General features: G+C 43.3%; 1 protein-coding gene across 17 annotated transcripts in view; it reads right to left on the reverse strand.

Annotated features, from left to right (window-relative positions):
- Positions 1–27,199, reverse strand: part of LOC129811789 (bridge-like lipid transfer protein family member 1) — a 148,432-nt gene that overhangs the window by 95,239 nt on the left and 25,994 nt on the right. For all 17 annotated transcript variants that reach the window (XM_055863402.1, XM_055863410.1, XM_055863415.1 and 14 more), the window contains 10 exons: positions 9,141–9,296; positions 8,878–8,975; positions 8,559–8,752; positions 5,207–5,313; positions 4,901–5,118; positions 4,479–4,697; positions 4,177–4,314; positions 2,503–2,679; positions 2,306–2,434; positions 2,052–2,171 (listed from right to left, as the gene is read on the reverse strand). In XM_055863402.1, the coding sequence (XP_055719377.1) occupies positions 2,052–2,171; positions 2,306–2,434; positions 2,503–2,679; positions 4,177–4,314; positions 4,479–4,697; positions 4,901–5,118; positions 5,207–5,313; positions 8,559–8,752; positions 8,878–8,975; positions 9,141–9,296 (1,556 nt within the window). The remainder of the gene's footprint in view (positions 1–2,051; positions 2,172–2,305; positions 2,435–2,502; positions 2,680–4,176; positions 4,315–4,478; positions 4,698–4,900; positions 5,119–5,206; positions 5,314–8,558; positions 8,753–8,877; positions 8,976–9,140; positions 9,297–27,199) is intronic.

Genomic DNA, 27,199 nt, shown 5'->3' on the forward strand with positions numbered 1-27,199 from the left:
CAGTCGAGCAGTGAATTTCAAATACAGATTTGACCACAAAAGGTTTTTCAATGCCTCACAAAGAAGGGCACTTATTAGATTTAAAAAAGCAGATATTGAATATCCCTTTGAGTGAAGTTATTAAATTCTACTTTGGATGATGTATCAATACACCCAGTCACTACAAAGATACAGACGTCCTTCCTAACTTAGTTGTGGGAGAGGAAGGAAACCACTCAGGGATTTCACCATGAGGCCAATGGTGACTTTAAAACAGTTAGACTGTGATAGAAAACTGAAGATGGATCACCAACATTGTAGTTACTCCACAAAACTAACTTAACTAACTTAATTGACAGAGTAAAAAATATATAAATATCATCTCTCGATGACCGACTCGCTTCTCTGTATACATCAATGATGTCGCTCTTGCTGCTGGTGAGTCTCTGATCCACCTCTACGCAGACGACACCATTCTGTATACTTCTGGCCCTTCTTTGGACACTGTGTTAACAACCCTCCAGACGAGCTTCAATGCCATACAACTCTCCTTCCGTGGCCTCCAACTGCTCTTAAATGCAAGTAAAACTAAATATATGCTCTTCAACCGATCGCTGCCTGCACCTGCCCGCAGGCACCTGCCCATTATGACTTAGAATATGTGGACAACTACAAATACCTAGGTGTCTGGTTAGACTGTAAACTCTCCTTCCCGACTCGCATAAAACATCTCCAATCCAAAGTTAAATCTAGAATTGGCTTCCTATTTCGCAACAAAGCATCCTTCACCCATGCTGCCAAACATACCCTCGTAAAACTGACCATCTTACCGATCCTCGACTTCGGCGATGTCATTTACAAAATAGCCTCCAACACCCTACTCAACAAATTCGATGCAGTCTATCACAGTGCCATCCGTTTTGTCACCAAAGCCCCATATACTACCCACCACTGCGACCTGTACGCTCTCGTTGGCTGGCCCTCGCTTCATACTCGTCGCCAAACCCACTGGCTCCAGGTCATCTACAAGACCCTGCTAGGTAAAGTCCCGCCTTATCTCTGCTCGCTGGTCACCATAGCAGCACCCACCCGTAGCACGCGTTCCAGCAGGTATATCTCACTTGTCACCCCCAAAGCCAATTCCTCCTTTGGCCGCCTCTCCTTCCAGTTCTCTGCTGCCATTGACTGGAACGAACTACAAAAATCTCTGAAACTGGAAACACTTATCTCCCTCACTAGCTTTAACCACCAGCTGTCAGAGCAGCTCACAGATCACTGCACCTGTACATAGCCCATCTATATATAGCCCAAACAACTACATCTTCCCTTACTGTATTTATTTATTTATTTTGCTCCTTTGCACCCCAGTATTTCTACTTTGCACACTCATCTACTGTCAAATCTACCGTTCCAGTGTTTTAATTGCTATATTGTATTTACTTCGCCACCATGGCCTATTTATTGCCTTTACCTCCCTTATCTCACCTCATTTGCTCACATTGTATATAGACTTATTTTTCTACTGTATTATTGACTGTATGCTTGTTTTATTCCATAAAACATTCCATGTAACTAACTCTGTGTTGTTATATGAGTCGAACTGCTTTGCTTTATCTTGGCCAGGGCGCAGTTGTAAATGAGAACTTGCTCTCAACTTGCCTACCTGGTTAAATAAAGGTGAAATAAAAAATGTAAAAAATCTAAAGCTACATTTTCTGCCGCCTCCATGCCAGCATCGGTTTGGACAGGAGGCTGTAGCCAATATGCATATCACCTACACTTTGACATGTAAGCTTTTTTATTTATGTAAGCCTACATGAAACATTTATTTGAATATGTTGGCCTCTCTGATGTTGGCCTCTCTGATCCAATTCTGATCGGAGTAATTGTTTAATATTGTGATTTTTGGGGAATATCTTTTTACTTGTCCATTTGGACAACTTTAATCTTTATTATTTTTGTCTGACTTTTTTTTATTTTTACTTGTCCCGGACATGAGGATAATCGTTAATGTTGAGTTCTGTCAAGTACCCCCTAACGTTAAACATTTTGTTCTAGAGTTTAAGAATTACCTTGATGTTGGCTGCACAGCTGTGCTCCACTATGAAGAGGTCGGCCCTGTCCACAGCCAGACGGGTCATGGTGTACTTGAGCTCCTCAGAGGTCCGGCAGTGTCCAGGCAGGCAGGCCATCTACAAGAGAAGAGAACAGAATAGTTACACTGGTTTATTACTGTCTTATATTTTCTACACAAATATAGAAAACCAGCAGACTACAGATTCTCGAGTATGTGATTTCCATGCACTGGAAAGTGTCTAAGTGTTACCTTGGAGTCACACACACGGCGGTCTACCCCGTGCTGGCAGATGACGGAGGGCTTGGGCTGTTCCAGCTGGAACTCCCGGGAGAAGACGTGAAACATGTATGTCTCGCCCCACTCCATCACACTGGCCAGCTGAGGAAAAACACATTCATTAGATATACACACAGACACACACAGCGAAAACAGCAGTGTAGACAGACCTGTGGCATGGTGACTCTCCCAGTGAGGGCCCCGGCTTGCATGTCTATGAGCCAGGCGTACTCCAGGGTGTCTGTGCCTAGAGGCAGGCCCTGGGCTGAGAACATGGCATGAGCACGCATCTGCAGACCAGACAGACTCAGGTGGCCGTCCCTCAGAACACCATCAGATGTGGGCCGCTGTGTGGATACAGGTAATAATTAGGGCTGTCAAAGTTAACGTCTTAACGCAATAATCACATCTCCATTTCTTCCCCACACGCTTACGCGAACTCGTTTCCACACAAAACCTTTGAAGTGCAACACACAAAACGCTCTGTGCTGCTCACTCGGTCTCTGTAGCGCTTTCTGTCTCTACTGTGGTGCTTAAACATCCACTATGCATGCAGCTTTGAGCAACCATTTTGAAGGATAACTTACAAAAAGTTCAACCATAAACAACCTAAGCCTCTCTTTAGATAACAGCAAAAACATCATTTGTACAGAAGCAGCTAGCTAGTTATGCTAACGTTAGCTAGCTAGCTAATCAAAATAATGTTTACAGTGCCATGGCTGATTCAACTCTAATTCCCCACAATGATTTTAAATCAGAACAGGATATCCATTCCATTTAACTACTGTTTTTGTTGTAGTTCTCAGGTCAAACTATTGAAGCAAATGGTCACACATTTTTAGTAGTAGCAGCTTGTGACTAGTTCATGTTGAAGAACATGGATAAGTAGCCTAGGTTAGATCTAATAGCTGTATTATATATTACATGAACTCAGACCTGGCTGATCTGTTGTTATTGTCTTCTGTGGAATTGATAACATTGTGGGTGACTTTTACTTGAGTCATTTTCTATTAAGGTATCTTTACTTTTACTCAAGTATGACAATTGAGTACTTCTTCCACCACTGGCTATATTGAATGTCAGTGAGTTTTGTGTTGTTTATGTTGAAAATACCTTTAAAAAGTTCTGAAGAAGATTATTTTGTGTTTATTTCCCTTACAATCAAAACAGATTGCCTATAAGTCGTTTTTGTGATTAATGCCATTATTTATATCCCTTATTTTAATCGCATGACAGCGCTAGTAATAATAATAAACTTGTTGGAGCCTAAAGACAGATGGGATTAGCTTCCTATATGCATATACACGCATCACACAAACATCCAGACATTATGCATGCACATGTACATCTATCATACATCCATCACATGCATACAATCTTGTGAAAGCACAAAACAACCTCTTAGAATGGTTAGTTCCTACAGTTTGACAGTCAAATGGTAGTATTGTGCGATGTGCATTGCTAATAGGTAAAAAGTGTCTATTTGATTCTTTGCAATTCAAATCTTCAGGCAGTTGATCCACATTCACAGTACTCTCAAAACATTGAGCCACATACCCACAACAAAAATGTTGCAGTCTATTATTCTCAGCGGAACTCAGTTCTGCAGGTCATTGCATGAGGGAAGAGATTACCAACCAGGGCATTTCAGGTAAATCTCTTAGCTCTGAGGCTCCAGTAATAACAAACCAATGGCTACTGCTAAGCATACAATCATAAACCATGTTCTGCGCAATGTCTACATAAATCCAGTGCTTTTAAATCCTTGTCAACATGAACAAGTGCAGGGCTCTTGTATGAATGTATCACTAAATCTCCTTTCCTTTCGATTATGATTGACTCACCTGGTAGTTGTCACTGATGAATATGTGAGCCGGTGAGAGCACAAGCTGGAGCATGGTCTCCTTGTAGCCCTTTTTCATCTCAAAACACAGCTTCTCTAGGAACCCCGAGGGGGCTTCAGGACTGTCACTGCCGCAGTGCTGTCCAGACACACAAGGAAAGAGAGAGTTAGAAGAATGTCTGGATTAAGGGGTATCTCCAGCACTGGTACAACTGGTACAAAATGGTGCTGGTAGACCACATAATGTGTTAGTTGCTGATAAAGATTGCTGGTTGTTGCAGGGGTAAGTGGGGATGGACTTACCATGGGCAGGCGTCCGTGCACCTTGTAGAGGTTGATGAGGACGGTGATTTCCCAGGGGCGCAGGGCCAGGGGGTGGAGGGTGGCACCATCCCTCCCGTTATCGTCCAGGCCCAGTGGAGACCAACCCAGGGTGGAGAAGGTGGACAGGGAGGACAGCACAGGGCTGGACACCGCCTCCTCAAAGTCTGTGTACATGTCGTCCTCACCAAAGTAGTTCTCCTACAGAAGGGGGAGAGGGATGTGTGGAGGGTTAAATCTTGTGACATTTTCTAACCAAAGGGCTGAATCCTTGATTTGAAGCATGTACACGTCACTCAAATGATATTCCTCAAATTTCGCATTTACTCTCTCTAGGTGGTTTCTGGATGAGGTCTATTAGTCTGCACAGTTTTCTGTGCTGTATGTTGTCTCCCTAACTGTACCTTGATGGAGACGAGGGCCTTGAGCAGGGGCCCGTAAAGGATGATCTGGGAGTCGGGGGACATCTCTATCTCCACATGGAGCCTGTCAGGGGGCAGCTCAGAGGGATCTGTGGTCACCCTGCTGTTGGGGGCAGAGCTGCGAGGTGGTGGCGGGTGGGGCACAGACGAGTGCTCAGGGGGGCGCAAGGACGACAACATGGCATCCTCCATCTCCGACACTGCAGGGACAGAGAAACACTCACGTAGAAGTACAGAGCAGGAACATATAAACGCAAATGAAGTTAAACATCTTAGGAATCTGCTCACAGGACTGCTTGAGCTGTTTGTCTGCCTTCTGGGGGTAGATGGGGTGCCAGGTGTAATCAATGATGAGCAGGAAGTTTGGGACGGTCCAACAGTCCACCCAGCCAGCCCTGAAGCACAAGGAACAAATGGCATAGTGAAATGGTAATTACAAAGTAATAATTATTTACTTGTTTGTTTCTTTGGGATACAGTGAAACAAGCACCACAAAGGGCTGTGGTTGACATGACATTTTGTCAGATGGTTAATGTATCACAGTAATTGACCGTGAATTAACATAAACGCGTTTAGCATCTCCAGGCCTCGACGCATACAAGCTGCATGCACGGCTTTGGAACATCTACATTTAAAAAAAGTATTATAAATCAATTGAATATACACCATCACAATAACTCCATTATTTATTTTAGGTCTAAAGAAAATGTATTTCAGAAGAACAGAAAACGAGTTGGCCTACTGTATGTTATCTGGCTATGTGCCATCCCAAAGGCTGTTGGTTTGTTCATTTAGCAGACAAGATCTGCTTAAAAGTCCCATGCCATTATTTTATTTTTATTGGCAAAGTGAGACACTTTCTGAAAATGTGCTTTCCGGAACACCTTACAGAAAGAATCATCCCATTGTCTTAACACCCAACATGATACCATTCTAAATAGCTTAAGAACTCTACTGCACTATACAAAATAAAAAATAAATATTAAAAAGAGGATGGATGACTTCGTCAAACACAAATTGTCCTGTGACCACTTTTTCAGTCGATACTGGCAAAGTGGGACAGGTCATTATTTATTGTAAAGAAGGTATATGAGTATATGAGTAATTTCAATATTTTAATAATAAACTTCAATTAATCATACAAATGAAATGTATTAAAACATTCTTTAGGTATTTTTGTGGAACATTAAGAATAATAATTTATTGTTATTAATATTCATGTCACGTCTATTCCCGCTCCGGGCTTGACATCACCGGTTTACTAACCACCGGTCCTGGCAACCCATCATGACGCACACCTGGCAACTCTCATTAGGCACACCTGAGCCTCATCATGATGCACACCTGGACTTCATCACTACCCTGATTATTTCCCCTTCATCTAGCATCACTCTTCAGGTAGTATTTGTTCAGTTTTCATGTCTAGACAGTTCTCTTGTTTTGTAACTATCCATGTTTGTTATTATTAAACTCACCATCTGCTTCCTGACCCCCTGCGTCTCCATTACAGAATACTGCCTCAGAAATGATGGAAGCAGCAGATGACTACACCATCTTCCAGACGGTCGAGGAACATGGTTATCTACTCCACCAACATCACAACCAGCTGGCTCTACTGGGTACGACCATGAAGGAGGTCCTCCGCGTTCTCCACCGCCTCGACACCACCAGCGAGGTTCTCCCTAACTCTGACGGAGGGCCTCCTACCACGGGTCGTCACAGTGAGTCAGTCCCCCAGCCTACCCAGCTGTCCGCCCAGGTCAGTGATGCCCGACTTTCCCTTCCGGAGAACTATGACGGTACTCCATCGAAATGCAGTGGCTTCCTACTCCAGTGCTCCCTCTATTTTATCTATCAGACGGGAGCCCCCACCACTGAGAGGTCCAAGGTTACCACGGTCATTTCCCTGCTGACCGGACGGGCTTTGGAGTGGGCTACAGCCGTCTGGGAGAGAGGAGAGGATGAGTTGGGTTCCTATGAAAGGTTCATGGCTGTGTTCAGGGCGGTCTTCGACCATCCTCCAGAAGGCATAGGAGGTCAGCGAGTCAAATACAGCAAAATAAACTTTTGTTGGTGAGGTAATATTTTTCTAAGTAAAATGCAGCTATGCTAGCTGATTAGGAAAAAATGTAATTAAACATTTGATCTTATTTAGAAAATGAAATTCTGTTAAGAAAACATGTATTTCATAATTCCCCCCCTCCGTTTCGGGGCGAGAGTACGCGCATAAGAAGTGGCTCTGTGGACCGTAAAAGTGATCATTTGAAACAGGTCCTATACACTAGATTTAAGAGTTATTTGGCAACTTTTGTTGTGAATGATACAAACCTTAGAACCCCTTAGAAATCAAAAGATTGGCTGCATAATGCGACTATAGGCTATTGATTTGAGAAAGTCGCAAAAAAAAGCTTGCGCTCTGTTCCTTGCCTCAGGCTGCACACTGTTCTCTCATGAAGTGATCATATTTTCACCCATCAGACTATTCTTCATTTAATCTTGTGTTTACTAATATGTAAAAAAATATATATATATAATAATCGATTTAGAATGGTCCATTATCAAATGGGCAGGAACAGGGGCAAGACAACAAAGACATGTCATCTGTATGCACTGGAATAGTGACTAGAGGCCACTTTCCCCCAGTACATTTTTTATTAATGCTGGAAAGGCTACTCCAGTTATTTTGCTGCACAACTGGTGATATTCCGCCCAAACTCTGCATGTCATAGGCTCTTCAACCCTGTTCCTGCAGCTACCCTGTGTTTAATTTGGGAAACCAAGCAAAATCTGTTCCGGAACATCAATAATAACATGTTTTCACAAAGAAAACATATTTCATTAAACTGTTGACAGCCCCTCTTTGAGCGCTTGAGAAAGGAATTAAAGAGAGGGGAGACGGACACTCACAGTGGTGAGATTTTCTGTAGCTAAAGGTCATATGTCAGCCTATTAATTATGAAAATATATGTTTTAAATCCCTATTACTATGCTATTCAAAATTAAATACAATTTCACTAATTAAATCTGAATTTGTTTAAAACATTTTCTGCCATGTGTAATTTGCAGTAGGCTATGTATTGTATAAAGGCAAAATCAATGTTTTAATTCGGGGGGTTTGGGCTTGGGCTCATATATAGGCCTATATTTATGTACAAGATCTAATATGCATATGGGTGGTTTGAATAAATCATCCTCGTTGAAAGCGCTGTCCATTTCGTTGTGTTTGGCTTTGAAACAACATCCGCAACAACCATGTTTTTCACTGTTTCAACCTGTTGTTGAACGTCTTTCTTCAAATTCATCAATTACAGTGAGGTGAGTTTTAAAAGAACATACTGAACTGTTTTGATAAATGTTTAATGTGATTTTCAATTGTATTTGCATTGCTGTCAGAGTGGTTAGAGGGGCAATAGAGCCCTGAGTATGAGGCCATTAGCACTCTGAGGATTGTTAGCGAGTTGAGTACCAGTAATGCATATCCAAAGTACATAAGAGATTACTGTGGTCATGACTTCGATCACCACAACAGCATAATCCGATCACCGCAACAGCCCTAGCACCTCTACCACAGTTTCCTAGTAAATTATGGCTAAATACTGGTGGAATACCATTAATTAAAGTGTTAGTGGGTCTGACTCACTCTGCGTGGGTGATGTTCCTCCAGCCGGACTTGTTGAGTTTGGGAGGGCCGCCATGGCTCTGGCCCTGGCTCTCCCCAGGCATGCACATGTCAGGTGGCAACTTGCTGTTCTGGTAGTCCTTGGCCAGGGTAAGCAGTGGGTACCTGCTGGGGTGGCAGTCTGGCAGGGAGAGCCGCAAGTCTGTATCTTCAGCCTGGGATTAACACAGAGACACAGACTTATACGTACCCACATCGGGAAGTACTGTAAGGGTACTCCTTACATGAAATTATCTTGAAATCATGAAAAATTCCATCTGCTATTAGCTACTGTACTCACCCTCAGACAGAACCTTGTATTGCAAGTGGTAGGGACATACTCATTAAAAGGCAATGTGAAATCAATGTTCAGAGTCTCCCCACAAGCAGCCAGATACACTGAAAGACAAAGGGTTATATAATATCAGTAAAAAGTTTATCATTTCGATTCTTATGTGCATCAAAAGTGCAGCCAAATTGTATATATTCACTACATTCAATGTTAAGTTCACTCCTTGCGAATTCTTGAGTTTGTTCATCATTTAATTCCAACAGCTGTCTCACCATTCTCCTGTTGCTTAGTGGAGCAGTCGATCCAGTTATGCTGGTTGGCAGCCCAGAGCATCTCAAACTGGTGGAAGACAACCTTGAACTTCCAGGCGTAAGGGACAAAAGAGTAGATATCCGGGGCGCTGTCACTGGCCCAGTCCCCGATCAGGTCTAGAGACGGACAAGAGCGAACCAAAGAATGACATTTGGTGCAAGTGTCTACATTCAGGAGCGTTTGATTCAGTACAATATGTGTACATCAAATGTCTATAGTGCAATTCCATGCTAAATAAGCCCGATATTTCTGATATCTCAGATTATTCTAGCAATTTTCAAACTTAATTGGGAGGAAGATTGTTTGACATGGTTTTTACATTTGTATCAACAGAAAATGTCATGATGAAAGGGGCCATTTTATGCCCTTTTTAGACCAAGACATATCTACTGTAAGACCCTATCTCTGTAAATCGTGCATGATAGACAACTTGGTGTCATTATACTCCTTATAGTGTGCTCTAAAATATGGAGTATGTCTTGATCCTGAAATAAATTAATGTAAAATATTTCATCCAACATAACATATTTTATAACTACCCTTGTAGATTTAGCATATTTTAAGAGATTGTTTGTCACAATATACTCTACAAGTACATCACATTTCAGTGTATCTTTCAGTGTATCCAGAGTATTCTCTTTCCTAATTCTGGAGGTATGATCAATTGATGAGCACCACCAACACTGTGGATGGGGAAAATGGATTCAAAGGTAACTCCCTCTGCTGGTGACTTGCTGAATGTGCAATCGCGCCTGCAGAATTCATCCAGTGACGTCATTGGTTGACTGAACCTGCTCTCTTCCTAGAGCTGGCCGCCAAAACAAACTGAGCACTCCGCTTGGAGTTTAACAAAAGGCACCTAAAGGACTCTCAGACCATGAGAAACAAGATTCTCTAGTCTGACTCTTTGGCCTGAATTCCAAGCATTACATCTGGAGGAAATACCCCATCAGACCAGAGAATCTTGTTCAGACCAGAGAGTCTTTAGGAGCCTTTTGGAAAACTCCAAGCGGGCTGTCATGTGCCTTTACTGAGAAGTGGCTTCCGTCTGGCCACTGTACCATAAAGGCCTGATTGTTAGAGTGCTGCAGAGATGGTTGTCCTTCTGGAATGTTCTCCCATCTCCACAGAGGAACTCTGAAGCTCTGTCAGAGTGAGCATCGGGTTCCTGGTCACCTCCCTGACCAAGGCCTTTCTCAACCCGATTGCTCAGGTTTGCCGGGTGGCCAGCTCTAGGAAAAGATGTTTTGGTGGTTCCAAACATCTTCCATTTTTAAGAATAATGGAGTCAAGTGTTCTGCCACTTCTTGGGGACCTTCAATGTTGAATACATGTTATTGCTGACATGCACTGTCAACTGTGGGACCTTATATAGACAGGTGGACATGATTTGGAAAGACACAATCAATTGAATTAACCACAGGTGGACTCCAATGAAGTTGTAGAAACATCAAGGATGATCAATGGAAACAGGATGCACCTGAGCTGAATTTCCAATCTCATAGCAAAAGGTCTGAATATTTATGTAAATAAGGTATGTTATTTTTAATACATTTACAACAATTTCTAACAACCTGTTTTCACTTTGTCATTATGGGGTATTGAGTGTAGATTGAGGACAAAATATAATTTAAGAAATGTTTAAATAAGGCTGTAACGTAACAAAATGTGGAAAAAGTCAATGGGTTTGAATACATTCCAAAGGCACTATACACACACACACTATTTGTTTTGTATATTTTCCTTTTATGTTCCCCTAGCCCTACTACCCCTCCCTTAATTGGATACAACTAAAATGGACAACACTTAGGCTTCTACTTCCATCTTATACATACTACATACATTTTATGGACAAAATGTATTTTACAATAGTTATCTTTCTGTTTGTTTTTAATCCCATCAACCCTAATCTACCATTTTGTTAAAACATATATACTTGCCAACATTTGTTTAAACGATACATCAACTCCCTGCATCATTTGTTTTAGCAGTAAGACTGAAGCTAGTTTATCCAAATACAACTCATGAATATCACAATTTATTGATAAAGTCGAAGTCAGCACTTGATTGGTTTCTGATGCAGCTGGAATTTGTACGCTTATTTTTTTTATAACACCATTATATACGTATGTTCAAAAGCCAGTGGTGACCGATCATTCAGGGCAGAGCTCCACCTGTTTAGAAAAAATGTTATATATTTTTTCTACACAGGTGGAGCTTTGCCCTGAATACTGGTACGGTGTATACACACACACACACTACCAGTCAAAAGTTTGGGCACACACCTACTCATTGAAAGGTTTTTATTTTTACTATTTTCTACATTGTAGAATAATAGTGAAGATAAACTATGAAATAACACATGGAATCATTTAGTAACCAAAAAAAGTGTTACATTTTTTATTTTTCAAAGTAGAAAACCTTTGCCTTGATAACAGCTTTGCACACTCTTGGCATTCTCTCAACCAGCTTCACCTGGAAAGCTTTCCAACAGTCTTGAAGGAGTTCCCACATATGAAAAACAAATTATTGTCCCACTAAGAGCAAACCAGAAGGGATAGCATGTCGCTGCAGAATGCTGTGGTAGCCATGGTGGTCAAGTGTGCCTTGAATACTAAATAAATCACTGACAGTGTCACCAGCAAAGCAGCCCCACACCATCACACCTCCTCCTCCATGCTTCACAGTGGGAACCACTGGGGCGGCAGGTAGCCTAGTGGCTAGAGCGTTGGACTAGTAACCGAAAGGTTGCAAGATCGAATCCCCGAGCTGACAAGGTAAAAATCTGTCGTTCTGCCCCTGAACAAGGCAGTTAGCCTAGGAACAGTGGGTTGTCATTGTAAATAAGAATTAGTTTTTAACTGACTTGCCTGGTTAAATAAAGGTTTAAACATTTATTTATTTTTAAACACACGAGATCATCTGTTCACCTACAATGCTTCTCACAAAGACACGGTGGTTGGAACCAAAAATCTCAAATTTGGACTCATCAGACCAAAGGACAGATTTAAACCTAATATCCATTGCTTGTGTTTCTTGGCCCAAGCAAGTATATTCTCCTTATTGGTGTCCTTTAGTAGTGGTTTCTTTGCAAATCGACCATGAAGGCCTGATTTCAAGCAGTCTCCTCTGAACAGTTGATGTTGAGATGTGTCTGTTACGTGAAGCATTTATTTGGGTTGCATATTCTGAGGCTGGTAACTCTAATGAAGTTATCCTCTACAGCTGAGGTAACTCTGGGTCTTCCTTTCCTGTGGCGGTCCTTATGAGAGCCAGTTTCATCAAAGCGCTTGATGGTTTTTGCGACTGCACTTGAAGAAACTTTCAAAGTGCTTGACATTTTTACGGGTTGACTGATAATTTCTTAAAGTAATGATGGACTGTCGTTTATTTTCCAGAGTACGACCCTGCATCACACAGGAAGCGGCGCAGGTCCTAATCCAGGCACTTGTGATCTCCCGTCTGGGTTACTGCAACTCGCTGTTGGCTGGGCTCCCTGCCTGTGCCATTAAACCCCTACAACTCATCCAGAACGCCGCAGCCCGTCTGGTGTTCAACCTTCCCAAGTTCTCTCACGTCACCCCGCTCCTCCGCTCTCTCCACTGGCTTCCAGTTGAAGCTCGCATCCGCTACAAGACCATGGTGCTTGCCTACGGAGCTGTGAGGGGAACGGCACCTCAGTACCTCCAGGCTCTGATCAGGCCCTACACCCAAACAAGGGCACTGCGTTCATCCACCTCTGGCCTGCTCGCCTCCCTACCACTGAGGAAGTACAGTTCCCGCTCAGCCCAGTCAAAACTGTTCGCTGCTCTGGCCCCCCAATGGTGGAACAAACTCCCTCACGACGCCAGGACAGCGGAGTCAATCACCACCTTCCGGAGACACCTGAAACCCCACCTCTTTAAGGAATACCTAGGATAGGATAAAGCAATCCTTCTGACCCCCCCCCCCCCCCCCCCCCCCTTAAAAGATCTTGATGCACTATTGTAAAGTGGCTGTTCCACTGGATGTCATAAGGTGAATGCACCAATTTGTAAGTCGCTCTGGATAAGAGCGTCTGCTAAATGACGTAAATGTAAATGTAAATGTTTCTCTTTGCTTATTTGAGCTGTTCTTGCCCTAATATGGACTTGGTCTTCACCAAAAAGGGATATCTTCTATATACCACCCCTACAACACAACTGATTGGCACAAACGTACTAGGGAAAGAAATTCCACAAATTAACTTGTAACAAGGAACACATGTTAATTGAAATGCAATGCAGTGACTACCTCATGAAGCTAGTTGAGAGAATGCCAAGAGTGTGCAAAGCTGTCATCAAGGCAAAGGGTGGCTACTTTGAAGAATGTCAAATATTTTTTGATTTGACACTTTTTTGGTTACTAAATTATTTCATGTTATTTCATAGTTTAGGTCTTCAGTATTATTCTACAATGTAGAAAACAGTAAAAATAGAAACCTTGGAATGAGTAGGTGTCAACTTGACTGGTACTGTATGTACACACGTTTGCAAAAAATGTTAAAACAAATTTGAATGAAAAGCCACATACAAACATGGTTTCTTCCTTGCTTGCTTTCTTTAGTAAACAAAGGTGTTTAAGCCTAGCTCAGTGCTTTCTGTGGAGGGGGAGTAGCCAGCGGAATATACAGAGTGTAGGCGTTGGTAATCTTCTCTAGATCCACCGTGATTGGCTCAGTGTTCTGTCACTCATGGGGACACTATGTCACCACAGAATCTACAGGGAGAGCTAGGCAGTTCAAGCCCCCTTGGGTGCTGTGATAGATTAACGTTAAAAGTGCCCATCCAAGAAGGCTCAAGGTCATTGTTGACAGATAAAATGACATCAAATCAAGTCATCTACCATAGCTTTGATTGGACTGATCTTGTCAACATCATACTTTCAAAATCTTAGCTAGCAAGCTAGACAAGCAGTCATCGAAAATCACGTCGACAATCTACTAGCAAATCCTTTTCAATCCTTGTCATATGAAGATAAATTATAGATTAAAAAAAGTATCGGTGCTAATCGGCCATTGGACAAACATTACACAACACGTTGGAAATCGGAACTTCAACAATGATTTTTTGGAAGGAATGAGTGGCTAACGCAAGCGTTGCAAAGCAATCACTATTTTGCATCCCCTGCCTGCTATTCGGTGGAGAGGGTGTGTGGTCCAAGTCTGGGTTTAAGGATTTAAAACATGTCTGAAAGGGTCTCTTTTCCAAGCTTTAAAAGGATAAACATTCACATGCAACACCATGGGACAGAAAAGGTTGAATACATTTGCCATGCTGTCAATCCAGCATGACTTCTGCTACGTTCAAAACAACTGGAAACTCTGAACTGGCAAATCTCAGACTTAGAAAAAAACTAGCTCCGACTGGGAAAATACATTTTGAACATTCCAAAGTCAGGAACTCTGGCTTCTTTCTAGAGCTCCGACCTGAAGATCACTGACGTCATGATTCAACCTTGTTTTTTTCCGAGTTCCCAGTTGTCTTGAAAGCACCATAAATCCAGAGAATGCCAACTACACGCAAGCATAATTTACAAACAAAGCATTTGTGTTTAGTGAGTCCTCCAGATCAGAGGCAGTAGGGATGACCAAGGATGTTCCTGTCCTGTCCTGCTAAGCATTGAAAATGTAACGAGTACATTTGGGTGTCAGGGAAAATGTATGGAGTAAAAAGTACATTTTCTTTAGTAATGTAAAAGTAGTAAAAAATATAAATAGTAAAGTACAGATAACCCACCCAAAAAATGACTTAAGTAGTACTTTAAACTACTTTTACTTAAGTACTTTAACCAATGGTTCAAGTGAGCACAGCACAACAACGGTGAGTCCAAAAATGTATTGTATGTTGCTCCATAAATGATGTAATATGCCAGGGAGATATGTATAGTGTAGCTAAGTTATACTAAGTGTATGTTGTGTAGTAAGCTGTTAGTATCCCATGTGCCTCACCCTAATAATTTGGTCTATTTTCCCCTCTTAATTTCACCTACTGTTCTGACTTGGTGGTGCACATGTTGCCTATAGCCTGTTTAAGATAAATGTAATCATTGAATATTGTAAGAGCTTTCGTTGTCTGCTTATTAAATTTATCCTACGGTTCTGACTTGGTGTACAGGGAGAATACTGTAAGAAAGGCCCATGTCCTGAATTCTGTCGCTGTACATTTCAAAAGTGCTGAACAAAGTTATTGACTACGTCCAGCTTAGCTCTCTCATTGTTGTCTTAATAGAAATTACGGCTTGCCACATATCTGCTCATCGTTCCCTTATGCCATAGATTGTACATCTCAATTGTTACTGGTCTGTAACTAATGTTTGCCAGTGACAGTCTTCCCAATCAAATATTTGTTTTCAACAAAAAGTTCAGTAATAGACCCATGTAATTCCAGTTGATATTGAGAGGGTTGTTTTGTTTGCGCAATGCGCTGTCAATGTGTCAGTATATTGTGTATATAAGTGAATTCTCATGATTGTATTTTCCTTCCTTTTTAGACCACATAGGCCTAATGGAAAAAATCTAATGGTAGGCTAACCGAGTGTGTCTTGCTCTCCCCCTCTCCTTAAAGAGGAAAGTTAAGGCCTCTACATCTTTCTGAATTTATCTGAACTAACATCCATCTGAATTTCTGTCGGTGTCCATTTTGAAAGTGCTGAACGAATAGGCCTACCTCATTTGCTTGCACTAACTTATACTTAGAGCTAAGTGTTAATGATAAGAATAAACATTATGACTTACACAAATCCACAAGGAGTCAGTAGTAACCACATGTGTTTAAGCAAGTCAGCCATATCAGCTATGGTTTTTAAAAGGCAGTAAATGAGGCTGAATAAACTGTTTCACTGCCAGACAAGGCTCTGCTGATAGCCAGGTGTAGTGGTGGTAAGGATTCACTCCATGGTGCTGAAAGGAAAGCTCTGCTGTTGGGACAGCTTTATGTAGGCCCTAACAGTTTGTTGGCACTGTGTGTCAAAAGTCATAGTCAAATCAAAATCAACCCGAATACAACAGGTGTAGCCTTTAACACTTTCTTGAACAGCATTGTTGGTAAAAAAAAATATTTACAACAAAGTTTAAAAAAATAATACTAATAAAAAGTAACACTATATACAAGGGGTACCGGTACCGAGTCAATGTGCGGGGGTACAGGTTAATAAAGGTAATTTGTACATGTAGGTAGGGGTGAAGTGACTATGCATAGATAATAAACAACGAGTAGCAGCAGTTTAAAAACAAAGGGGGAGGGGGTGTCAATGTAAATAGTCCGGGTGGACATTTGATTAATTGTTCAGCAGTTTTATTGCTTGGGGGTAGAAGCTGGAGCCTTTTGGTCATAGACTTGGCGCTCCGGTACACCTTGCCGTGCGGTAGCAGAGAGAACAGTCATTTCCGGTCACAACTTGTAGACTTGTTTACGTGCTGCTGTGCGGTTTGTTGCTAAACTTACTTTGCTACCTGCCAACTTTACGGTTTTTACTTTTAATTACCGTTTTATATTTTTATTTTTTCCCCCTCGCTCTACTTTTTTCATTCAACTTTTTCACCCCGGACGCTTTATCTGGACGTAGTTCGTCAGGACCTCCACCAGCCGAAGCTAAGTAGTAACATTAACATTATGCCTTCTAATTGCAGTCGCTGTACTCATAATATACAGGAGAATGATCGCCTTATGGCGAGAATAGCTGTGTTGCAAGCCCAGCTTCAGACGCAATCGTTAGGCAAGGGTAATTTAAGTGTAGGAAAAGGATGTGCCACCAAATAAGTACAGATAGTAGTATAAATCCCCTCACACAGTCCCTGCAGCCAGACAATTTTCTCATGGCTTCTGGAAAGAAATGCTGTAGGAATGCTCAACCGGTGTCGCTCATTCAGCCGACAAACTTTCAACCGGTTCTTTCAACCCATTAAGGAACGGGTCGGAGTCAGAGGCCGAGCCTTCTCTGGTCTCTCCTCCTCCCGTTACGGGATCTGAGACGCCGAAGCCTCCGACCATTAGCTCTGACAAATTGAAAACTCTAGTCATTGGCAACTCCATTACCCGCAGTATTAGACTTAAGGCGAATCATCCAGCAATCATACACTGTACAGGGGGCAGGTCTACCGACGTTAAGGCTAATCTGGAGATGGTGCTGGCTTAGGCTAAAACTGGCGAGTGTAGAGAGTATAGGGATATTGTTATCCACGTCGGCACCAACGATGTTAGGATGAAACAGTCAGAGATCACCAAGTACAACATAGCTTCAGCGTGTAAATCAGCTAGAAAGATGTGTCGGCATCGAGTAATTGTCTCTGGCCCCCTCCCAGTTAGGGGAAGTGATAAGCTCTACAGCAGAGTCTCACAACGCAATCGCTGGTTGAAAACTGTTTTCTGCCCCTCCAAAATATAGAATTTGTAGATAATTGGCCCTCTTTCTGGAACTCACCCACAAACAGGACCAAGCCTGGCCTGCTGAGGAGTGACGGACTCCATCCTAGCTGGAGGGGTGCTCTCATCTACGAACATAGACAGGGCTCTAACTCCCCTAGCTTCACAATGAGATAGCCAGCCTGCCAGCTTAGTGGAGTCTGCCACTAGCACAGTCAGTGTAGTCAGCTCAGCTAACCCCATTGAGACTGTGTCTGTGCCTCAATCTAGGTTGGGCTAAACAAACATGGTGGTGTTCGCCTTAGCAATCTCACTGGAATAAAGACCTCCTCCATTCCTGTCATTATTGAAAGAGATTGTAATGTCTCACATCTCAAAATAGGGCTACTTCATGTTAGATACCTCAATTCCAAGGCAGTAACAGTAAATTAACTAATCATAATCTTGATCTGATTGGCCTGCCTGAAACATGGCTTAAGCCTGATGAATTTACTGTGTTAAATGAGGCCTCACCTCCTGGTTACACTAGTGACTATATCCCCCGCGCATCCCGCAAAGGCGGAGGTGTTGCTAACATTTACAATAGCAAATTTCAATTTATAAAAAAATATGTATATACTGCGTTTTCGTCTTTTGAGCTTCTAGTCATGAAATCTATGCTGCCTACTCAATCACTTTTTATAGCTACTGTTTACAGGCCTCCTGGGCCATATACCTCATTCCTCACTGAGTTCTCTGAATTCCTATCTGACCTTGTAGTCATGGCAGATTAGATTCACATTTTTGGTGACTTTAAAATTAACATGGAAAAGTCCACAGACCCACTCCAAAAGGCTTTTGGAGCCATCATCGACCCAGTGGGTTTTGTCCAACATGTATCAGGACCTACTCACTGCCACAATCATACTCTGGACCTAGTTTTGTCCCGTGGAATAAATGTTGTGGATCTTAATGTTTTTCCTCATAATCCTGGACTATCGGACCACCATTTTATTAAGTTTATTATCACAACAAATAATTTGCTCAGACCCCAACCAAGGATCATCAAAAGCTGTGCTATAAATTCTCAGACAACCCAAAGATTCCTAGATGCCCTTCCAGACTCCCTCCACCTACCCAAGGACGTTAGAGTACAAAAATCAGTTAACCACCTAACTGAGGAACTCAATTTAACCTTGCGTAATACCCTAGATGCAGTCGCACCCCTAAAAACAAAAAACATTTGTCATAAGAAACTAGCTCCCTGGTATACAGAAAATACCCGAGCTCTGAAGCAAGCTTCCAGAAAATTGGAACGGAAATGGCGCGACACCAAACTGGAAGTCTTCCGACTAGCTTGGAAAGACAGTACCGTGCAGTATCGAAGAGCCCTCACTGCTGCTTGATCATCCTATTTACCAACTTAATTGGGGAAAATAAGAACAATCCAAAATGTCTTTTTGATACTTTTCGGGAAAGGTAACTAAAAAGCAGCATTCCCCAAGAGAGGATGGCTTTCACTTCAGCAGTGATAAATTCATGAACTTCTTTGACGAAAAGATTATGATCATTGGAAGGCAAATTACATACTCCTCTTTAAATCTGCGTATTCCTCTAAAGCTAAGTTGTCCTGAGTCTGCACAACACTGCCAGGACCTAGGATCAAGGGAGACACTCAAGTTTTTTAGTACTATATCTCTTGACACATTGATGAAAATAATCATGGCCTCTAAACCTTCATGCTGCATACTGGACCCTATTCCAACTGAACTACTGAAAGAGCTGCTTCCTGTGCTTGGCTCTCTATCCACCGGATGTGTACCAAACTCACTAAAAGTGGCAGTAATAAAATCTCTCTTGAAAAAGCCAAACCTTAACCCGGAAAATATAAAAAACTAAATTCGGCCTATATCGAATCTCCCATTCTTCTCAAATATTTTAGAAAAAGCTGTTGCGTAGCAACTCACTGTCTTCCTGAAGACAAACAATGTATATGAAATGCTTCAGTCTGGTTTTAGAACCCATCATAGCACTGAGACTGCAATTGTGAAGGTGGTAAATTACCTTTTAATGGCGTCACAGCGAGGCTCTGCATCTGTCCTCGTGCTCCTAGATCTTAGTGCTGCTTTTGATACCATTCTTTTGGAGAGATTGGAAACCAAAATTGGTCTACACGGACAAGTTCTGGCCTGGTTTAGATCTTATCAGTTTGTCTCTGTAGATGGTTTGTCCTCTGACGAATCAACTGTACATTTTGGTGTTCCTCAAGGCTCCGTTTTAGGACCACTATTGTTTTCACTATATATTTTACCTCTTGTGATGTCATTCGGAAACATAATGTTAACTTTCACTGCTATGCGGACGACACACAGCTGTACATTTTGATGAAACATGGTGAAGCCCCAAAATTGCCCTCCCTGGAAGCCTGTGTTTCAGACATAAGCAAGTGGATGGCGGCAAATGTTCTACTTTTAAACTCGAACAAAACAGAGATGCTAGTTCTAGGTCCCAAGAAACAGAGATATTCTGTTGAATCTGACAATTAATCTTGATGGTTGTACAGTCGTTTAAAAAAAAACTGAAGGACCGCGGCGTTACTCTGGACCCTGATCTCTCTTTTGACGAACATATCAAGACTGTTTCAAGGACGGCTTTTTTCCATCTACGTAACATTGCAAAAATCAGAGACTTTCTGTCCGAAACTGATGCAGAAAAATGTATCCATGCTTTTGTCACCTCTAGGTTAGACTACCGCAATGCTCTACTTTCTGGCTACCCCGGATAAAGCACAAAATAAACTTCAGTTAGTGCTAAACACGGCTGCTAGAATCTTGACTAGAACCAAAAAATGTTATCATATTACCCCAGTGCTAGCCTCTCTACACTGGCTTCCTGTTAAGGCTAGGGCTGATTTCAAGGTTTCACTGCTAACCTACAAAGCATTACATGGGTTTGAACCTACCTATCTTTCCGATTTGGTCCTGCCGTACATACCTACACGTACGCTATGGTCACAAGACGCAGGCCTCCTTACTGTCCCTAGAATTTCTAAGCAAACAGCTGGAGGCAGGGCTTTCTCGTATGGAGCTCCATAAGACTCATCTCTTCAGTAGGTACTACGATTGAGTGTAGTCTGGCCCAGGAGTGTGAAGATGAACGGAAAGGCACTGGAGCAACGAACCGCTCTTGCCGTCTCTGCCTGGCCGGTTCCCCTCTCTCCACTGGGATTTTCTGCCTCAAACCCTATTACAGGGGCTGAGTCACTGGCTTACTGGTGCTCTTCCATGCCGTCCCTAGGAGGGGTGCGTCACTTGAGTGGGTTGAGTCACTGACCTGATTTTCCTGTCCGGGTTGGCGCCCCCCCCTCTGGTTCGTGCCGTGGGGGAGATCTTTGTGGGTTATATATGGCCTTGTCTCAGGATGGAAAGTTGGTGGTTGAAGATATCCCTCTAGTGGTGTGGGGGCTGTGCTTTGGCAAAGTGGGTGGGGTTATATCTTGCCTGTTTGGCCCTGTCCGGGGGTACCGTCGGACGGGGCCACAGTGTCTCTCGACCCCTCCTGTCTCAACCTCCAGTATGTATGCTGCAATGGTTTGTGTCGGGGGGCTAGGGTCAGTCTGTTATATCTGGAGTATTTATCCTGTCTTATCCGGTGTCCTGTGTGAATTTAAGTATGCTCTCTCTAATTATTTTTCCCTCTTTCTCTCTCTCGGAGGACCTGAGCCCTAAGACCATGCCTCAGGAACACCTGGCCTGATGACTCCTTGCTGTCCCGAGTCCACCTGGTCGTGCTGCTGCTCCAGTTTCAACTGTTCTGCTTGCGGCTATGGAACTCTGACCTGTTCACTGGACGTGCTACCTTGTCCCAGACCTGCTGTTTTCAACTCTCTAGAGAGAGCAAGATTCTCTAAATGATCAGCTATGAAAAGCCAACTGACATTTACTCCTGAGGTGCTGGCCTGTTGCACTCTCTACAACCACTGTGATGATTATTATTATTTGACCCTGCTGGTCATCAATGAACATTTGAACATCTTGGCCATGTTCTGTTATAACCTCCACCTGACACAGCCAGAAGAGGACTGGCCACCCCTCATAGCCTGGTTTCTTCCTAGGTTCCGGCCTTTCTAGGGAGTTTTTCCTAGCCACCGTGCTTCTACACCTACATTGCTTGCTGTTTGGGGTTTTAGGCTGGGTTTCTGTACAGCACTTTGACATCAGCTGATGTAACAAGGGCTTTAAAAATACATTTGATTGGGCCTCCCGGGTGGCGCAGTGGTCTAGGGCACTGCATCGCAGTGCTAACTGCGCCACCAGAGTCTCTGGGTTCGCCCCCAGGCTCTGTCGCAGCCGGCCGCGACCGGGAGGTCCGTGGGGCGACGCACAATTGGGCTAGCGTCGTCCGGGTTAGGGAGGGTTTGGCCGGTAGGGAATTCCTTGTCTCATCGCGCTCCAGCAACTCCTGTGGCGGGCTGGGCGCAGTGCGCGCTAACCAAGGGGGCAAGGTGCACAGTGTTTCCTCCGACACATTGGTGCGTCTGGCTTCCGGGTTGGAGGCGCGCTGTGTTAAAGAAGCAGTGCGGCTTGGTTGGGTTGTGCCTCGGAGGACGCATGGCTTTCGACCTTCGTCTCTCCCGTGCCCGTACGGGAGTTGTAGCGATGAGACAAGATAGTAATTACTAGCGATTGGATACCACGAAAATTGGGGAGAAAAGGGGATAAAATTTATTTAAAAAAATAATAATAATAATTTAAAAAAAAATACATTTGATTGAATAGTCTATGACTTGGGTGACTGGAGTCTTTAACAATTTTTTGGGCCTTCCTCTGAAACCGCCTATTATATAGGTCCTGGATGGCAGGAAGCTTGACCCCAGTGATGTACTGGCCATTACGCACTATCCTCTGTAGTGCCTTACGGTGAGATGCCGAGCAGTTGCCATTCCAGGCAGTGATGCAACCGGTCAAGATGTTCTCGATGGTGCAGCTGTAGAACGTTTTGAAAATCTGGGGACCCTGAAGGGGAAAATGTGTTGTCGTGCCCTATTCGCAACTGTTTTGCTGTGTCTGGACCATGATAGTTTATTGGTGATGTGGACACCAAGGAACTTGAAACTCTCGACCCACTCCACTACAGCCCTGTCGATGTTAGGTGTAAGCAAGCAATGTAGGTGTAGAAGCACGGTGGCTAGGAAAAACCTCAGTCCAAGATCAGAAACTTTGTCTTTCTCACATTGAGGGAGAGATTGTTGTCCTGGCACCACACTGCAAGGTCTCTGACCTCATCCCTATAGGCTGTCTCATCGGTGTCTGTGATCAGGTCTACCACTGTTGTGTCGTCAGCAAACTTAATGGTGGTGTTGGAGTCGTGTTTGGCCACACAGTCGTGGATAAACAGGGAGTACAGGAGGGAAATAAGCATGCACCCCTGAGTGTTGAGGATCAGCGTGGAAGATGTGTTTTTGCCTACCCTTCCCACCTGGGGGCGGCCCGTCAGGAAGTCCAGGATCCAGCTGCAGAGGGAGGTGTTCGGTCCCAGGGTCCTTAGCTTAGTGATGAGATTTGTGGGCACTATGGTGTTGAACGCTGAGCTGTAGTCAATGAACAGCATTCTCACATAGGTGTTCCTTTTGTCCAGGTGGGAAAGGGCAATGTGGAGTGCGATTTAAGATTACGTCATCTGTTGGGGCGGTATGCGAATTGGAGTGGGTCTAGGGTTTCCGGGATGATGGTGTTGATGTGAGCCATGGCCAGCCTTTCAAAGCACTTCATGGCTACCGACGTGAGTGCTACGAGGCGTAATCATTTAGGGATGTTACCTTCGCTTCCTTGGGCACAAGGACTATGGTGGTCTGTTTGAAACATGCAGCTATTACAGACTCAGTCAGGGAGAGTTTGAAAATGTCAGTGAAGACACTTGCCAGTTGGTCCGCGCATGCTTTGAGTACACGTCCTGGTAATCCGTCTGGCCCCACGGCTTTGTGAATGTTGACTTGTTTAAAGGTCTTGCTCAAATCGGTTACCGAGAGCGTGATCACAGTCGTCCAGAACAGCTGGTGCTCTCATGCATGCTTCAGTGTTGCTTGCCTTGAAGCGAGCATAAAAAGGTATTGGTAGGCTGGTAGGCTCGCGTCACTGGGCAGCTCGCAACTGGGCAGCTCGCAGCTGGGTTTCCCTTTGTAGTCCGTAATAGTTTGCAAGCCCTGCCACATCCGACGAGCGTCAAAGCCGGTGTAGTAGGATTCAGTCTTAGTCCTCTCTAGTGCAATTAATGTATTGTTTGACGTTGTGTTGTGTAGTGGCTTTGCTGGCATGCATAAAAAATATATATTTCTTTGCCCCACCAAGATTTAACATGCTAAAATCACCACTGACAACAGCTTGCAATATATATACCACAATTTTGGTTGAATGTTCCAGGAAGGTTCCAGAATCTTCTTCAGATGGTTAACATCTTCTTGTGATGGGTAATGGCAACTGTTTTAGCAAGCTTTGGCTATGTTGGGTTTGGGGGGGGCTTTGACTCTGGCTCCTTGAAGAGAACCATCTGGTCCTTTCTGCACTCCACAACCAGGTGGACAAGCCTCTCGTACACTTTCTTCACCGCACACTGCTTCGACCTCTTGCAGAAGATTTGTGTGTACTGCAAGTCTCCTGGAAAGACATGAAGACTGATCATGAGGATGTGTAACCATACAATAGACCATGTTCATCTGTAAACAAATAAGGGCACAGTAGACTAGTATGCGTTTTGCTTGACTTGTAGGCAGTCTAGCTGTGTATAAGCACCTACAGTTGTGCTGTTGAGTAGACAAGCTAGAAGAGTATACCAACAGCCACTCTCCCACATGCCACAGAACTGACTGCAAGGGTAAGAAAAGTTTGAGAAGCACTTGTTTTGTAGACAGTTTAGTGTATTGGTGATTTTGTTTTCTCAAGAGGGTATTGTGCTTTTATAAATACCTTTGGCTGTCCTGGCTGGTTTCAAAGTAAGATGATGTTGATCTTGAGTTTATTCCAAGCTGAAAGCTTTCATCTAAATGGGTCTACAGGTTCTGTACTACTAAAGCTGGTGTCAAGGTTATTGTCATCAGTAGCAGGGTTAGTCTGTAGGACACTCAGTAGTCAGTGATTAACCAACATTTTACTACTTTTCCCCCATCAATACACACTCAAAGCAACGAACTACATCCACCCACCCCTCTCATGTCAATAGATCATGCATACTAACCTTTACACACCCACCCCCAACAGACACCAGTCAGTCAACCACACCATCCCCTCCTTTGCTCACATTTAGACTTCAAGCCCTGCATGAACAATAATACAGAGAACTACAGTAGAAGTTGTAGCCTCATTGTAAACACACCAACAAGACACGGACCATGTTTATGCCTAGCTCCAATATATTTATTTGCTCATCATGGAGTCATGGAAAGATTTAAGTTAGATTTTAGGAGACTTACACTAGCTCCTGGTGCTGATATCTTTGCAGATGTTGATGGGATCGGACTCTAATAGAACACAGTCAAGTCAGCCTCTGCGGAAGTCTTTATCTAGCTAATGGTTCGCTTACCTAACCTAAGGAAGCTGACGTTAGCTTGCAACGTTAAATCACATTGCCAGATGGCAGCTGCCTAAATACATTGATATGCTTTGGAATGTATGGCCAGCGTATTATGAAAGCTAGCTAGCTAGATTTTGGTTTAGATAAACAAATTTGTTTGCTAACTAGTTAGCTTGGTAACATTAGCTGCGTTACCTCAGCTTGACTTCTTGGCTGATCGGTTAGCTCCCTCTTTGAAGTGAAGGGGAAAATCGATAGAATAGCATCACTTTTCAACGTTCGACGACATGGCAACCCCATCAGTTGAGACTTCAGTTCCGTCAGAAATCCTCTGGCTGAAAGTGCTGGCTACAAAACAGACATTTCTATATTTCTCACACCTCCACGGGCGGTCCTGGACATGGGCGGTCCTGGACATCTGAAATCCCTAGGAATTCTGGACATTGTGGTTTGTAGCTGGCCCGTTTCTACCCGTGAGATGTAAAAACGCTCGTATTTGCGTGTAGTGAGGAAATAAATGCTTATTATTAATAAATATTAATGGAGATAGTGCCTTCGGAAAGTATTCAGACCACTTGACTTTTTCCACATTTTATTACGCCTTATTCTAAAATTGATTTTAAAAAATAAATCTCATTAATCTACACACAATACCCCATAATGACAAAGCACAAAAAGGTTTTTAGACATTTTTGCAAATGTATAAATATCACATTTACATAAGTATTCAGATCCTTCACTCAGTACTTTGTTGAAACACCTCTGGCAGCGATTACAGCATTGAGTCTTCTTGAGTATGACGCTACAAGCTTGGTACACCTGTATTTGGGGTGTTTCTCCCATTCTTCTCTTCAGATCCTGAAGCTCTGTCAGTTTGGATGGGAAGCGTTGCTGCACAGCTTTTTTTCAGGTCTCTCCAGAGATGTTCGATCGGGTTCAAGTCCGGGCTCTTGCTGGGTCACTCAAGTACATTGAGACTTGTCCCAAAACCACTCCTGTGTTTTCTTGGCTGAGAGCTTAGTGTCGTCTAAGGTCTCTGGAGCAGGTTTTCATGAAGGATCTCTTTGTACTTTGATCCGTTCATCTTTGCCTCAATCCTGACTCGTCTCCCAGTCCCTGCCGCTGAAAAACATCCCCACGGCATGATGCTGCCACCCATGCTTCACCGTAGGGATGGTGCCTGGTTTCCTCCAGACGTGATGCTTGGCATTCAGGCCAAAGAGTTCAATATTGGTTTCATCAGACCAGAGAATGTTGTTTCTCATAGTCTTAAGGTGCCTTTTGGCAAACTCCAAGAGGGCTGTCGTGTGCCTTTTAAGTGAGGAGAGGCTTCCGTCTGGCCACTGGTGAGCTGCAGAGATGGTTGTCCTTCTGGAAGGTTCTCCCATCTCCACAGAGGAGCTCTGGAGCTCTGTCAGTGACCATCAGTTTCTTGATAACCTCCCTGACCAAGGCCCTTCTCCCCCGATTGCTCAGTTTGGCCCGGGCGGCCAGCTCTAGGAAGAGTCTTGGTGGTTCCAAACTTCTTCCATTTAAGAATGATGAAGGCCACTGTGTTTTTGGGGACCTTCAATGCTGCAGAAATGTTTTAGTACCCTTCCCCAAATCTGTGCCTCGACACAATCCTGTCTCAGAGCTCTACAGACAATTCCTTCGACCTCATGTGGGACCTTATATAGACAGGTGTGTGCCCTTCCAAATCATGTCCAATCAATTGAATTTACCACAGGTGGACTCCAATCAAGTTGTAGAAAAATCTCAAGGAAGATCAATGGAATTAGGATGCACCTGAGCTCAATTTCAAGTCTCATAGCAAAGGGACTGAATACTTATGTATTAAAACAGAACTTATTTACATATCTAAACATTTCCAAAAACAGTTTTCGCTTTGTCAAAGGAGTCTGAATACCTATAGGTAGCCTAGTGGTTAGAGTGTTGGGCCAGTAACCGAAAGGTTGCTAGATCGAATCCCTGAGCTGTTGAGGTAAAAATCTGTCGTTCTACCCCTGAACAAGGCAGTTAACCCACTGTTCCTAGACCAACATTGTAAATAAGAATTTGTTCTTAACTAATTAACTAAAAAAATAATACCT

This window comes from Salvelinus fontinalis, chromosome 15, assembly GCF_029448725.1.
Source record: "Salvelinus fontinalis isolate EN_2023a chromosome 15, ASM2944872v1, whole genome shotgun sequence".
NCBI classification, from domain to species: domain Eukaryota; kingdom Metazoa; phylum Chordata; class Actinopteri; order Salmoniformes; family Salmonidae; genus Salvelinus; species Salvelinus fontinalis.